General features: G+C 47.4%; 1 protein-coding gene across 1 annotated transcript in view; it reads left to right on the forward strand.

Moving 5' to 3' along the window:
• Positions 1–303: 303 nt before the first annotated feature.
• The window catches only part of PRSS12 (serine protease 12), a 91600-nt gene continuing 77182 nt past the window's right edge, over positions 304–14721 (forward strand). Inside the window, 1 exon segment of the mRNA XM_073237120.1 lies at positions 304–1040. Within this exon segment, the coding sequence (XP_073093221.1) occupies positions 539–1040 (502 nt within the window). The 5' untranslated portion in view covers positions 304–538.

Consider the following 14721-nt stretch of genomic DNA (forward strand, 5'->3'; position numbering starts at 1 on the left):
ACGGGGTGGAGGAGAGATGGCCGCAGACCCTGAAGCCAGGCTTGGGAGCCCAGGGGCTGTGCTGGTGGTGTCTGCTCTGCCGGCAAGGGGCAGCCGAGACCGGCCCCCGCACTGGCACCCTGGCCTCGGCTCGGGCACAGCAGCGAGTCTGGCAGGCGGGCGGGCCGACAGCAGGGAGCTGGGGTGCAGCCGCGCGGATGCCGGGCTCCGCGGCGGGCCTGCGCACCCGGCACCCGCCGCCAGGGGGCAGAGGTCCCCATCTGGGGCCCGGCCCCGCCACTCCCGGCGGGGTGCGCGTCTCTCTGCGCGCGTCGTCCCCGCCCGCCGGCTCTCCGCGGAGCTCAGGATCTCACCGCCCGCGAGCGGCCGCAGCAGAGGCACCGCGGGAGGCGGGCGGGGAGGGGTAGGGGTCCGCGAGCGGGGGTGGAGGGGCTGGAGGAGGGCTTCGAGGGGCGCGGCAGCCCCGCCCCGCTCCCTTGCCTCCGCCTCGGAACCGAGGAGCCGGGGAGCTTGGACCAAAGCCCGCCGTTCTGGCACCATGACGCTTGGCCGCCTTGTGGCGGCTCTGGTCTTAGGGGCGCTCCCCGAAGTGGTCAGCTTTGATCCGGTGCTCAGTTACCCGCCCCACCAACGCCATCGCGGCTCACCCCCTCCGGGTCCCCGGCACCCTTACTCCCTTCCTATGCCGCAGCGGCACCAGAGGACGCCTCCGCCGGCCGCCCTCCCGCGCGTCCCACGCCCACCGCCCGCGCTCCCCGCCCGTCGCCTCGCCACCCTCCACGCGGGGCACCGGCCAGGGCCGCTCCCCGGGGGCTGCCCCTCCGGCGAGCGCTGGGTCGACGTGACGGACTTCGGCGCCCCTTGTCTGCGCTGGGCGGAGGTGCCACCCTTCCTCAAGCGGTCGCCCCCGACGAGCTGGGCTCAGCTGCGAGGGCAGCGCCACAACTTTTGCCGGAGCCCGGACGGCGCGGGCAGACCCTGGTGCTTCTACAGGGGCGCTCACGGCAGGGTGGACTGGGGCTACTGCGACTGCAGGCACGGTGAGTGCACCGGGCAGCGGCGGCAAGCGGGACTGGTGCGGGAGCCAGCTGACTGGGAGAGGGCGTTAGGCGTTACTTGGAGAGAAAGTAAGTGTGGGGTTTCGGGTTTGCATTGCCCAGTGTGACGGTTTGGTTGGCCGATGCTGTTATCGGCAAAGTACACTGGTACCTGGACTTGAAATTAGCTAGGCGTGCTTTGTGTCTGAAGAGTGTTAGGGGAGATAGTTTCTCTGCAAGGTGCTGTGCTCTGAGTTCCTGGATATGGACTCTGGCCACTACGTGTTATGTGTGCGCGCGTGTAGGTAGATGCGTGTGCCCTGAGTGGATGTGTTGTCCGGATCAGCTTGCATTGTGGGTGTTACCATATTTACGTAAAAGAAGCAAAGCAAAGGAGGAGATAAAGTTTACAATTACTTGTTTTGGAAAAGGAAATACTAAATCTAATACAACAGCCAATAACCTCCCTTCCCACGGACAAAAAATATGATACAGTTTTTGTCTTACTCCCACCATTGACCTCTGTTTGAGAAAGTATGGCATAATCTCCTGGCCAAAATACAACTTGTCAAAATGATGTTCACGTTCTAGGGCACAACATGGTAAATACCATCAGTGAGTGAAGAAAAAAGAAGGATAAATAGTAACTATTTTATGGAAGAAGCAACTTGATAAATCAAGTATACTTTTCAAGGATGTCATTATCTAACTATAGATGTTATTTGTGCAACATGAGGATTAGTTGATAACATCAAAAGATAAAATTGGTAAGATGTTTTGGTTTTCTGGTAATAAAAGCATCACATTAATAGAAATAATGTAAGTGAATAATCTGCCTTTGAATAGTGGTTTGTGGAGTTGGTGTTTTTTTTTTTCAATATTAGGGCATTTTTCCCCTTTTAGTAGCCGGGAAGAAAAACCTTATGTCCTTCAAAATTTGAATATTCCTTCCAATATTTTTTTGGCAGTTCTCCACTCAAACTAGAGGGCTGGGGTTTCATGATTTGGGATTCTGAAATATATTGTACTTTGTACCTTTAGAGATAATTTGAAGGTCATTTTCACAGTACCATTCTCTTCCTACAGAAATTTTTATTTGTGCCTTCAGTTGCATTAATGCTTTGAGTTAGAGAAGTGATAGGAAGGTGAAGATCAATTATCCTTCATACTAGAGAATGAAGTCATTGCTATACTCATGTTTCGTGGACAGAATGCTAATGTGGCTATTAAATATGGAGGTAATATCAAGCAAAGAGCCATAGCATTTATGTCATTATTACTGTAAGAGATTTGTAGTAAAATATATGCAATTTTTTCATTTTCTATTTTATGTCCTATTTATATATGAAAAATGTTAGGAAATATATATGCATATGTATGTATAAGGAAAAAAATGGAATTCAAATTTAGAACACTATAGTGATCTATTGCTCTTTTTGACGTAATTCTCTTCACTCATTTGTATTTCAAATGAGTGAAGAGAGTAAACTGTCCTTCAGTTTCCCCCAAACCCCTTGTATTGAATAGAAATTTAAACCTAGCAGCAGCACAGACTTTTTATGATGCCCTTGTGTTTGTTGCTAATTTTCACCAGACAGGACTTCAAACATTGCATAATAGTTGTGTGTACTTCCTGGGGTGAAGTGATTGGACACAAGAGAAACAAAAGAAACCACCCAAGGTGGGAGATAAATGCCCTCTCCCCTGCTCCTCCCCAAGCAGGAAAGCAGTTGATGGCTGTGTAATAATGGAATTATACTTTGACAGACTCAGCCTTGATAACAGAAGCTCTCCATTCCATCACTCACTCCTCATACTCTGATTAGGTGCAACCCAAACCTTTGTAATGACTGGCATGTTCTGACCCTTATGGTTTCCTTGGTCCTACCTTTCACTTAGGAGGGTGAACAAAGCTATCATGAAGTGGTGAGAAAATGCGGAATTGTGCTTTGGAAAACACTGGTGTTCAGTTTGGGTCTCCAAGCTTTGGTTTCCTTATGCGCAGAAAAGCAGTTTTTGAATAATTTAACACAAAGAACTTTATCAGCTCTGAGCATGTACAGAAATGGCCTGATAATAACAGCTAGGATTTGTTAAGCCTTCACTCTGTAGGATGCTGGGCAAAGCAGTGTGTATATTCATTTTTTCATTTAATTCTCATAACGACTTATAAGGTAGTGCATGTTTTCATATCACTGCTCATTTTGCTCTAGTTCTTTAATTATACAAACATGTAGAAATATCTGAGGTGTCTAATCCTATTTTTGTAGCTTAAGAACTAGTGTAAAAAGAAAGGGAATTATGTTTGGGCCAGTGCTCATGATTTCCAGTCTCTTATGATTTGAAAATATCTGGAGTTTTCTTTTTTTCCCTTGCAAAAACCAACTAGGACAAAAGGAAAGAAAATTCATAGTGAAGGGTCTCCACCAGTAAATGGCAAACTTCCAGCTTCTTTTCTGGGTCCTCGGTTCCCGCCGGCGCCACCTGAAGTCCAATCACCTCTCACCCCCCTCCCAATCCCAGCACCTAGCCAACAGCTACCAGCCCCGTAGAAGTAACACCACAATCACCCTATGCCCCTTCCTATATAACCCAGCACCTTTCCCTAATAAAGCGGAACTCTCCGGTGAATTGCTGCTGTGTGTCGCTCCTTTCCTTTCATTGGTGCCGAAACCCGGGAGACGGGACACCCCAACTGGGCCCCGTCTTCCCCCCGACACCAGCAGCAGCTTGCCCTCGTCCTCTTTTTCCGGCGCTGGCTCATCACACTCACCACTCCTCTCTGGCCTTTAGGTAAGTTTTCCCCCCAGAGTGGGCCACTCTTCTCCAAGCTATCGCAGTGCCATTGACCGTGATCGTCCGGCAAGGCCCTGACGCTCGGGGACGAGGAGGGAACGCTCCCCGCCTCAGGCCTTCACGGCTGCGGTGGACCCTCAGGCCCCTCCTCCAAAAGCCATAAACCCCCGCCTCAGGCCTTAAACTTTTTAAGCAAAATTTCCCCAGGGTGGGCCACTCTTCCCTGAGCTATCGCAGTGCCATTGACCGTGATCGTCCGGCAAGGCCCTGACACTCGGGGACGAGGAGGGAACGCTCCCCGCCTCAGGCCTTCACGGCTGCGGCGGACCCTCAGGCCCCTCCTCCAACAGTCATAAACGCATTCACCGTGCCTTCCATCAGTGCTGAAACATTTTAAGCAAAATTTCCCCGGGGTGGGCCACTCTTCTCCGAGCTCTCGCAGTGCCATTGACCATGATCGTCCGGCAAAGCCCTGACGCTCGGGGATGAGGAGGGAACTCTCCCCGCCTCAGGCCTTCATGGCTGCGGCGGACCCTCAAGCCCCTCCTCTGACAGCCATAAATCCCTGCCTCAGGCCTTAACGGCTGCGGCAGACTCTCTGGCTCCCCCCTCCAACAGCCATAAATGAGGTGACTCCTTTGCGGATGAGAACGCTCCCTTTCCCCGCCCCCTCCTCCTTCTGTTCCGTCCGCCGAAATCTGTTCTGTCTGCCGAAAACGCCTAGCGCTAGGTACCTCGTGACTCCGGCACTCTGCCTTCTTAGGGAAGTCTGGGTGACGACCCACACTTCCTAAGAAATTCTGACTCGTATACGAGTTTCCGCAGACCACCAAGGATCATCGGGGACGCCCTTTGTCTCCTTGTGCTCTGCTTCCAGTCCGAGGATCTCCGTTCGTCTTCCCCTGTTTGTCTCCTTCTCTGTCCTTTAGCCATGGGAGCCTCCTCATCCCTCCCTGAAGGTTCACCTCTTGAATGCCTGCTTAAGCATCTGGCTACCCTCTCCCTGACGCCTGATATAAAACCAAAACTTCTCCGTAAATATTGCTCCCAAGATTGGCCGACATACCCCCTAGACAATAACAACCAATGGCCTGCAGGGGGAACTCTTGATCCTAACATCACTCGCAATCTCTTTAACTACTGCCAGCGCCTGAAAAAATGGAAGGAGATTCCCTATATTGAAGCTTTTCGCCTCCTAGCTCAAAATCCCAGCCTCTGCACCACCTGCTCCCCGCCCCAAGTTCTCCTAGCCTGCAAGCCATCTCCCTCCCCTCCACACACTCCCAGTCCCTCTTCAATTACCTTTGACCCGGCCAACAGCCTCCGCCATACGGACTTCCCCCTTCGGCCCCTCCCCCTCCTACAACCCCTCCACCCTCTGCTGCCGCTGCCGCCTCTTTCCCCCTGGCAGAAGCCTCCCGTCCTCTCCCTTCCCCTTCTTCTCCTACAACAGCCCCTCCCCCTTCCTCTCCCACCGCCACCCCTGCCTCTTTCCCCGCGGCAGAAGCCTCCCGTCCTCTCCCTTCCCCTTCTTCGCCTACAATAGCCCCTCCCCCTTCCTCTACCGCCGCTGCTGCCGCCTCCACCCCCGCAGAAGCCTCCCATCCTCTCCCTTCCCCCTCCTCCACCATCTCTTCCTGCACCTCACCCCCTCTTCCTCCGTCCCCCTCACCTTCCCCCCTCCCGCAAATCGAGCCTGAGCCTTTCAGCCCCCTTCTAACTAAGTTCCAGGAGCCTCGTCCATCTTTGCCCCCTCAGATTCGGTCCCGAGGGCCTCCCAAAATTATCGCAGATTTGCCCCCATCACCTGTTTTCCCCACACAGACTGAGCCAGAACCCTTCAGTCCCCCTCAGACTCGGTCCCGAGGGCCTCCCAAAATTATCGCCCCCCTCTGGGAAGTAGCAGGATCCGAAGGCATCGTGCGCGTTCACGTCCCTTTCTCCTTAGGAGATTTAGCCCAACTAGAGAAACGCCTAGGTTCCTTTTCCACTGATCCCACGACATACATCAGGGAGTTTCAATGTACCCTCCAGTCTTACAGCCTCACACATCATGACATTTTCATGCTCCTGGCCAATACTCTCCTCCCTGAAGAGCGTAGACAAGCTTGGGACTTCGCCCAAACGCACGCTACCGAAACCCACAGGACTGACCCCACCTATCCCCCTGGCCCCACTGCTGTCCCCGAACAAGACCCACACTGAGATTATAACACCGCCATGAGTCTCTGCTCTCGAGATATTTTTGCCTCCTGCTTAATAGCAGGTCTGAAAAAGGCAGCTCGTAAAGTAGTCAGTTTTCAAAAGCTCCAAGACATAATTCAAAAGAGAGATGAAACCCCCTCCGAGTTCTTAGACAGACTCACCCAAGCCCTATTACAGTATACCAGCCTAGACCCAGAAACACCTAAAGGAAGACATGTCCTCATGACATACTTCCTATCTCAAAGCTACCCCGACATTAAAGCTAAACTCAAAAAGTTAGAACAGGACCCCGCTACCCCACAGACTGAGATCCTAACAGTAGCCTTTAAAGTCTTCCATAACCAGGAGGAGGAGAAAGAACGCCGTAAACAAAAGGCTGATCAGGCCAATTTCCAGATGTTAGCCCAGCTGATAAAACCACAACCTGGGCGCCCCTCTACAAAAAAGCCCCCCCCAGGAGCTTGTTTCAAGTGCGGAAAAGAGGGACATTAGTCAAGGGCTTGCCCCTCCCCCAGATCTCCTACCACCCCATGCCCCAGATGCCACAAAAAGGGCCACTGGGGGTCTGATTGCCCAACCACCCGAAGGGGAGGCTGGACGAACAACCCCCATCCTAAGCCCGCCGTAGTGGGGCTGGCAGAAGAAGATTGACGGGGCCTGGGGGCTTCTCGCCCGACCATTTCCATCACCAAATGAGCCCAGGGTTACTTTAACAGTAGACAGTCGCCCCATCTCCTTCCTCCTAGATACAGGAGCCACCTTCTCAGTCTTGCGAGAATACCAGGGCCCTACCACACCAGCCATTACTCCTATAGTCGGGGTAGGAGGTAAACAGATTTTCCCATTCAAACCCCCCCACTTTTTTATGCACAATCCTAGACAATCTCATACCTTTCTCCCACTCCTTCCTGGTTATGCCCCAGTGTCCCATCCCTTTACTAAGATGGGACATCCTTTCCCTCCTCCATGTTTCTATAACTATATCCACTCCCACAGCCCCCAGTACTCCCTTTCTGAAGGCCCTCATAGCCGACGACCCCCCTCTACCCAATGAAAGCTCCGGTTCTGCCCTCATACACCCTGTAAATCCCCAAGTTTAGGACATTACAAGCCCCTCCGTGGCCCTATGTCCCCCTGCCTCTATCAAATTACGTGACCCCCCTCAGTATATCTGTCAGGCCCAATACCCCCTAACCACTTCAGCCCTCATAGGCCTCCAACCCATCATTCAAGATCTCTTAAACAAAAATTAGCTCAGACCCACTCACTCCCCATTTAATACCCCCATATTAGCTGTTAAAAAAACCAACAGACCTTTCCACCTTGTCCAAGACCTTCGCCTCATCAACATAGCCGTTGTCCCTATCCATCCCTTAGTTCCAAATCCATACAGCCTTTTATCGCAGATCCCTGCCTCGGCTTCCCACTTCTCAGTCCTAGATCTCAAGGACCCATTTTTCTATCCCTCTAGACCCCTGCTCCCAAGATTTTTTCATCTTCACCTGGACAGACCCATACACAAGACATTCTGAACAACTCACTTGGACAGTTTTGCCACAAAGCTTCTGAGATAGTCCCCATATTTTTAGACAGGTCCTAGCTCAAGACCTCAGTTTCATCATGATCACTCCAAGTCCACCTTATAATACATAGACAATCTTCTACTCTGCAGTCTCTCGTGGGAACAGTCTCAACTTGACACTGCCTCCCTACTTAACCTTCTAGCTTCCAGAAGTTACCGAGTATCCCCCGTCAAAGCTCAAATCTCTTCCCCTCCTGTCACTTACCTCAGATTCCTTCTATCTCAACAAAGAAAGTCCATTACCTTAGAAAATAGCTCCTCTCTGACCTGCCCATTCCCAAAACCAAGACAGAAATCCTTTCCTTTCTAGGCCTGGCTAGATATTTTAGAGCGTAGATCCCTAACTTCTCCCTGCACCCTGTTGGCAAGACCCCTATACGACCTCAGCAAGAGCCCCCCTAAAAAACCATTATCCTCCTCACCCCAACACTCCTTCATTAAGCTCTGTCAAGCCCTTGTGGAAGCCCCAGCTCTCCATCTTCCTGATTTGTCAAAGCCCTTCTCATTATACATTCATGAGAGGTCCAGTCAAGCTCTAGGAGTCCTAAGCCAATATTATGGCCCATCCTTTGCCCCAGTAGCTTATCTCTCCAAGCAATTAGACCCCACAGTTCAGGGATGGGCCCCCTGCCTACGAGCATTAGCCGCTAGACAGCTCTTGCAGAAGGAAGCTCATAAACTGACATTCAGGGCGCCCCTTACCATTCTGTCCCCACATCACCTAAAAGATCTCTTAACCTACAAAAGTTTACAGACTCTCCCTCCCTCCAGACTCCTCACCTTACTGTCCTCTTTCCTCCAAAATTCCATTCACCCCCTTTGCCATCCATACCCGAATCATGACTTTTTCCTCCTTTACTGCTCTCTCGCTTTTTTTCCTCATTCCTATTGTCTTCCCCACCACCCCAGCCTCCTTTGTATGGTGATTCAAAGTCAGAGAGACTTACACACAGCATGAAACAAAAGTTACTGCCCTCATTGCCACATCAGACTGCCCTCTGAAAGGCTGCTCTGAGCCTTTGTACCTCCACTTTCCTCCCTCCACCGAAGTATTCATTTACAGCTACCTTTATTCTCCTTACCTCTGCTTCCTCTATGACCAAAGACAAGCCTATTGCAGGCGATGGCAAGACACCTACGGGGGATGTCCCTACTGGTCTTGTGCCATTCACTACATGGGTGACTTCCAGTACCCACAGTATTACTCCTCCAACCGTTTCATGAAATATCCCAATGGCTCATTCTCCTTATCAATCCCAGATCCCTGGGACTCTCGATGGGCTTCTGGAGTAACAGCCTCAGTTTACTACAGGGGGTCCTCGACCCCCCATGGTACCCTTCATATCTCTCGAGAGTATGGTCCCTCTCGCTCCCAGATCTCTCAAGTTGCATCAGATATCAGACATTCTGAGAAAGTCATTATCCAAACTCTTGATGGCACCTCTTCATCTTCTTATTCCTCCTACTCTTGGTTACAGCTCATTCAAGACACCACCATCTTTCTCAACCACACCCTCAACACCGCCAATTGTTTCTTGTGCGCATCACTACAGCGCCCACTGCTGGCCACCATGCCCCTCAATATTTCCAACTACTCTTTCCATGCAGAAGGACAGCCCCTCTGCCCCCTGGCAAACATACCCCTATGGGAACCAGAATACGCAGATAATCTCCATCCACCACTGTGTAGGCCCAACTCCACCCCACTCCAGCGCACTTCACTGCCTCTCTATCTACACCCCTACCTCCGGCTCTAAGACTTTTTCACAACCAGGACACTTCTTTTGGTGTAATGGCAGTCTTTTCAACTCACTGCCTCTCAACTCCGATACACCCTGCATTCTCGTCACCCTAATCCCACAGCTTACACTTTACAGCATGGCAGAATTCCTTGAGCTCCAACCTCCCTTGCCCTTGCGCACAAAAAGGGCTGCTTTCCTTCCCATCATGGTTGGTATCTCTTTGATCACCTCAGCCATTGGGGCAGGGTTTTCGGGAGGAGCCTTGGGTCACTCTCTATGGGCAGTTAGAGATCTCGACGCCAAACTTGAGGGAGCCCTGACATCCACTGCCGATTCCCTAGCCTCTCTCCAAAGACAGGTCACTTCGCTAGCTAAAGTCACCCTTCAAAACCGGCGGGCCCTAGATCTGCTTACAGCCGAGAAGGGCGGCACCTGCGTTTTCCTCCAGGAAGAGTGCTGCTATTACATCAACGAATCCGGCATTGTAGAAACTGACATCACCAAACTCACTGACCTTGCCTCCAGCCTCCACTCTGCTTCCAATTCCAACCCATTCTCTTCAATACTAACAAACCCCCTCCTTACCTGGGTCTGGCCCATTGCAGGCCCCATAATAGTCATTCTTCTCGTCTGTCTCTTCTTACCCTGTATAATAAAGTTCATCAAATCCCAAGTCGGAAAAATCTCTAATCAAGCTTTCAACCAGCTTTTACTCAGGAACTACCAGCTTCTGGCCACAGAAGATCCCTCACCCTCACGTGACCTCCTCACCACATGCTGAGATGGACCTCTCTCTTCACTGGAAACTGTTCCTGGAAACAATGGCCGCAGACGCCTGGCTCCTGACACCCATATCCTCTTGGCACCATTGGAATCAACAGGTCCTCGACCTATGGTTACAGGGAACCTTCATTGATTTCCAACCTGAAGAAGTCCACATCTACTCATCCTTACTGTGGGGAGTCCTATCAACCCTTTCCTCCCAATCCTCAAACCCTCACTCCCTTGTCCGCCCCTGTTCAGCAAGAAGCAGTCAGAGAGAAAGCAACGTCCACAAACCCATAGAGGAGAAAGTGGGGAATGAAGGGTCCCCACCAGTAAATGGCAAACTTCCGGCTTCTTTTTGGGGTCCTCGGTTCCCGCCGGCGCCACCTGAAGCCCAATCACCTCTCGCCCCCCTCCCAATCCCAGGACCTAGCCAACAGCCACCAGCCCCGTAGAAGTAACACCACAATCACCCTATGCCCCTTCCTATATAACCCAGCACCTTTCCCTAATAAAGCGGAACTCTCTGGTGAATTGCTGCTATGTGTCGCTCCTTTCCTTTCACATAGTAGTGAGATCCTACCTTTACAAAATAAACTGGAGGCCAGAGTCAAGTATCTAGTTGCTTTGAAAGAAATGAGGAAGTTGGTGCCTCTGAGGCGGAACTGTTTGAAGCCAGTTGAAGGGATGGTATGGGGGGGAACCCAGGTGAAGTAGGGCAGGGTGTGGACACTCCAGTGGTGCAACTGTCGTGGAGTGAAGAAGACCATACCTGAGCCTTGGTTGTATGAAACGTTCAAATTAGTAATAAGAAATCACCCGGAGAGTTTAAGTACCCTAAATCAGCCCAGGGAGTTTGTTCTCATAGTAGAACTTTCAAATCACCAAGAGACTTGTTAAAATGCAGGTATCTGGCTTGTAGCCTTCAGAAGGCTTCACCAAGCAATCTTAGATCTGCCTGAGGAGTGTGCATTTCTGATGAACAGGCAAGGTGATTTGGTTGCTGAAGACCCTTTGTTACAGTGAGGGAAAATTGTGGGCAGGCATCAGAACCCATCTAGAATGTATAGTGATGGGTGATCATGTAGAGTAACTGAGTCTACCATTCTGTGACTCACCCTGCTGGTGTCAGGAACAAGCTAAAGGCATTCCTGTGGTAACTTTTTCATATGGTTTTAGAAAATGGCACCACTGAGTTTTATTTGGTGTAGGTATAACAGCCTACTTCACCAGAATATGATTATTAACTGAGTGTGAGCTAGGTTATTTTCACATTTCTATAGGAAGAATTAAATGGTACTTGATATCCCCAACAATACTTGCAATAATTAAGAGCTTCTTGACCCAGAAAGGAAATCACTTTTCCAGTTTCTGGTTGGCATGGCAGATGGGGCAACTTGCTCCACGCTCTGTTTGGAACTCCTCTTTGTTACAAAGAGCCAAGTGGAACTCAACTCTAGCTGACTGATGACTGATGGGTAAAACAGGTACAGTAAGTGATAATGCTCTGATAATTGAGATTTTGCCAGAAAGAATGGTGCATAGATCTGGCTTTTTGTCAGGCCACGCTAATCTGTTCATGTACATGTACCAACCCAAATCTCCCGATTCAGACAGAGGAGGCAGACTTGTGGGACAAGTACTGTTGTTTACAGGCTGTTCTCTTTGAAGTCCATTTGGTGTTTGAAGTGAATGTTAATTAAAAAGTTGGCTGAAAGCTGTCCCCCTCTTTTAAAAAATGCTGTATCTTGATTTCATGTAGCAGGTGCTGAAAAACATTTATTTTCAGATTTGATACATTTTCTGGCTGGATTTTAAATATTGAGCTCAATCTGCTTCTGAGGCTGAGGCAGAAATACAATACTTTAGGGGTATTATCTGACTCTACTAGTGTGTGGATTTTTTTTTTAAAGAAAATAAGACATCCACTTATTATTACCTTTTATGAGTGATTATCTGGGACTGTATATCATATGTAGTCACTGTTTTTGAGTGTGTGTATTAAAGTAATCTTTATAAGTAATTTGGTTTATAACTGAAGGAAACCTTAATTTTTAGCAATAAGCTACTACTCAGATGTCCTTTCATTTGATGGATACTATGCATCTATTAAAGTGATAATTATAAAGATTATATAGAACAATAGGAAAAATGCTTTGGATAATGTCAAGGGTAAGAGATGGATCACAACATTTATATACAGTGTTACTGAAAATAAAGATGCTTGTGGGAAATTGGGAACAAATTTTGATTATGAACTTGGGTATGAACGTGGCGTAGCTCAGTTAGGCTGGTTGTGAGGGCGAGGAATGGTCCGCCCAATTCAAAGTAAGTGAGGCCATAAGGACATTTGTTGTTCACATTACAAGAAGTCGGGTTCCAACATGGTACATATTGTTTCTCTACTACTCTCTTGTTCCTCATTCTCTAAGTGTGGCTTTTATCCTGAGGCTAGGGGTCATTTCATGCTTCACATTGAGATACAAATGACCTGCCAAAGAGGGCTGCCCTTCTTGCCTGTCTTATTGAAAGAGCAAGGAAACCTCCCCAGACTTCCCCCACAGACTTCCTCTCTCCTTTCAGTGGCCCAGACTGGATCTCCATGTGCCTTCCGCGCTCTCTGGGAAGGAAAATAGAGTACCCTGTATTGTATTAATCAGGATTAACTTCTGAACACGTGAGGGCTCTCCTAGGAGGAGGAAGTGAGGTAGTCCTTGGGGAGAACTAGCAGGGTATGCTAGGAAGTATGGTTGAGGTTTGTCTTTACATTTGGGAGAATCAACGCAATTAAAAAATGGTAAAGATTTAAAAAATGGTGCTGTGAAGTGCTACATCTATTTTTAGCCACATCTAGATGAATAGCATTTTGACCTTGATTTGACTGAAAATGCATGTTCTTGTTTTTAGAAGATATTTGCTGATGTAACAAATTTATGGCCAAAATGAATAATCCCATAATTATTAAGAATATGGAAATTAGTTCAGTTGTTAGGTAAACATTCTAATTTTAAGCTTTCCCCCCTTGAACTAACTTGTAAAGAAAGCAGTTCTTTGAAATCTCTTCCTTTAGTCTACATGGTAAACAGGCATTGGGTTGTTTGTACACTACACAAACAATTGATTTAGACTGCCTTCTACATGGTTGACATGCTCTTGTTAGAAAATCAGGAAATGTTTAGTTTTGCTTTTTTACCATCTTGCTTTTCCAGAGCTGTCCCTTCACCTCTCCTCCTCCTTCCTGCAAATCAGCACAATATTAATAAAAAATTTATTGTATGCAAAGCACTAAAGCAATGAGATTATTTTCCCCTACAAGACACATAAGCACATCCAGCCTCAATACTTTTTTATTAGGATCACCAAAAGGATACAAAGAATAGAAGATGCTGATTCTTGTAACAAGGGAAAAATAGATTTCATTAAACATTTACTGAGTTCACACTATGAGCAGCAATTACAGAAATGAACAAGAGATTACTTGTGTCGTCTGATTGATGACACCCAGTATCTGGTTGAGATATAAAAAGATTTCTAAGCATTTTCATCACCTTTCCTGTAATTTCTACTCTGGAAACAGATGAGAGGATTACTATTATGTGTAGTTTAATTTCATCTCTCAATGCTGTGCAATAAAATAGTAATATCCACACTATTTGCTTGTGTGTGAATAGTTCAAAGACACAATTAGTGAAATTTTCTGCTAGTTATATGCATATATTGTTAGCAGACCATAACTTAACTGTGGATAGAGTCTTTTGCATGATACCGTACCATGTTTTAAACTGAAGACTAATAAGATCTAGAAATTTCTAGTAAGCCCAATATAAATGGGTAGAACTGTTTATTCAGATTGAACTAGACCACTACACATTTTTTTCTCTGCACTAAATAATTATATGAATAATAAATGAACAAGTAATATGAATTTTAGATGGGAACTAATGGAGGCAGGTATAGTTCTGTTGGATCTCAGTTCAGGGGAATACTCTGTATGTTAAAAGATCATTTAAATTCATTTTGACATAGCATGATTTGAATAAAATCTATTTCACAATGCTAAAACTGATTTCCATTATGGGTAATATATATCATACACAAAAAAGATTAGTACTACTAGATAGCATGTAGAGAAAATAACATCAAAATTAAACTAGCTTACTCTAATGTCTTGAAAACTCCAACTAAAAGCCCCCAATTCAGTAATTTTTTTTGTATATTTCATAAGAATTGCTCATTTAGTATATTTTCCCAGTGTTATATATATGTAATTATTTATCAAATATGTGTACTAAATTGTCCAACATGTTATGGCCTTTTTTCTATTTTTTTGAGAAATTCATAAACTGAAACTTATCACTTTCTGCTTTAAGTATCCTTTTTGTCAAGAATCTGAACAATGACTTGATGTCACCAGCATGCATTCTTTTTGATTCCATCAGAACAATACAAATTACTAAAATTAATTATTTTGTGCCTTTGTGAAGTTCAGTAATGGGTGAAAAAGGAATTGTGTGATAACATTAATTTTCTTTTACTCATTTATCAGATTGTGATTTTAAAAGATTTAAAAATATTTATTTCCACTGTATTCAGA

Source organism: Manis javanica, chromosome 5 (assembly GCF_040802235.1).
Source record: "Manis javanica isolate MJ-LG chromosome 5, MJ_LKY, whole genome shotgun sequence".
In the NCBI taxonomy this organism is placed as follows: Eukaryota; Metazoa; Chordata; class Mammalia; order Pholidota; family Manidae; genus Manis; species Manis javanica.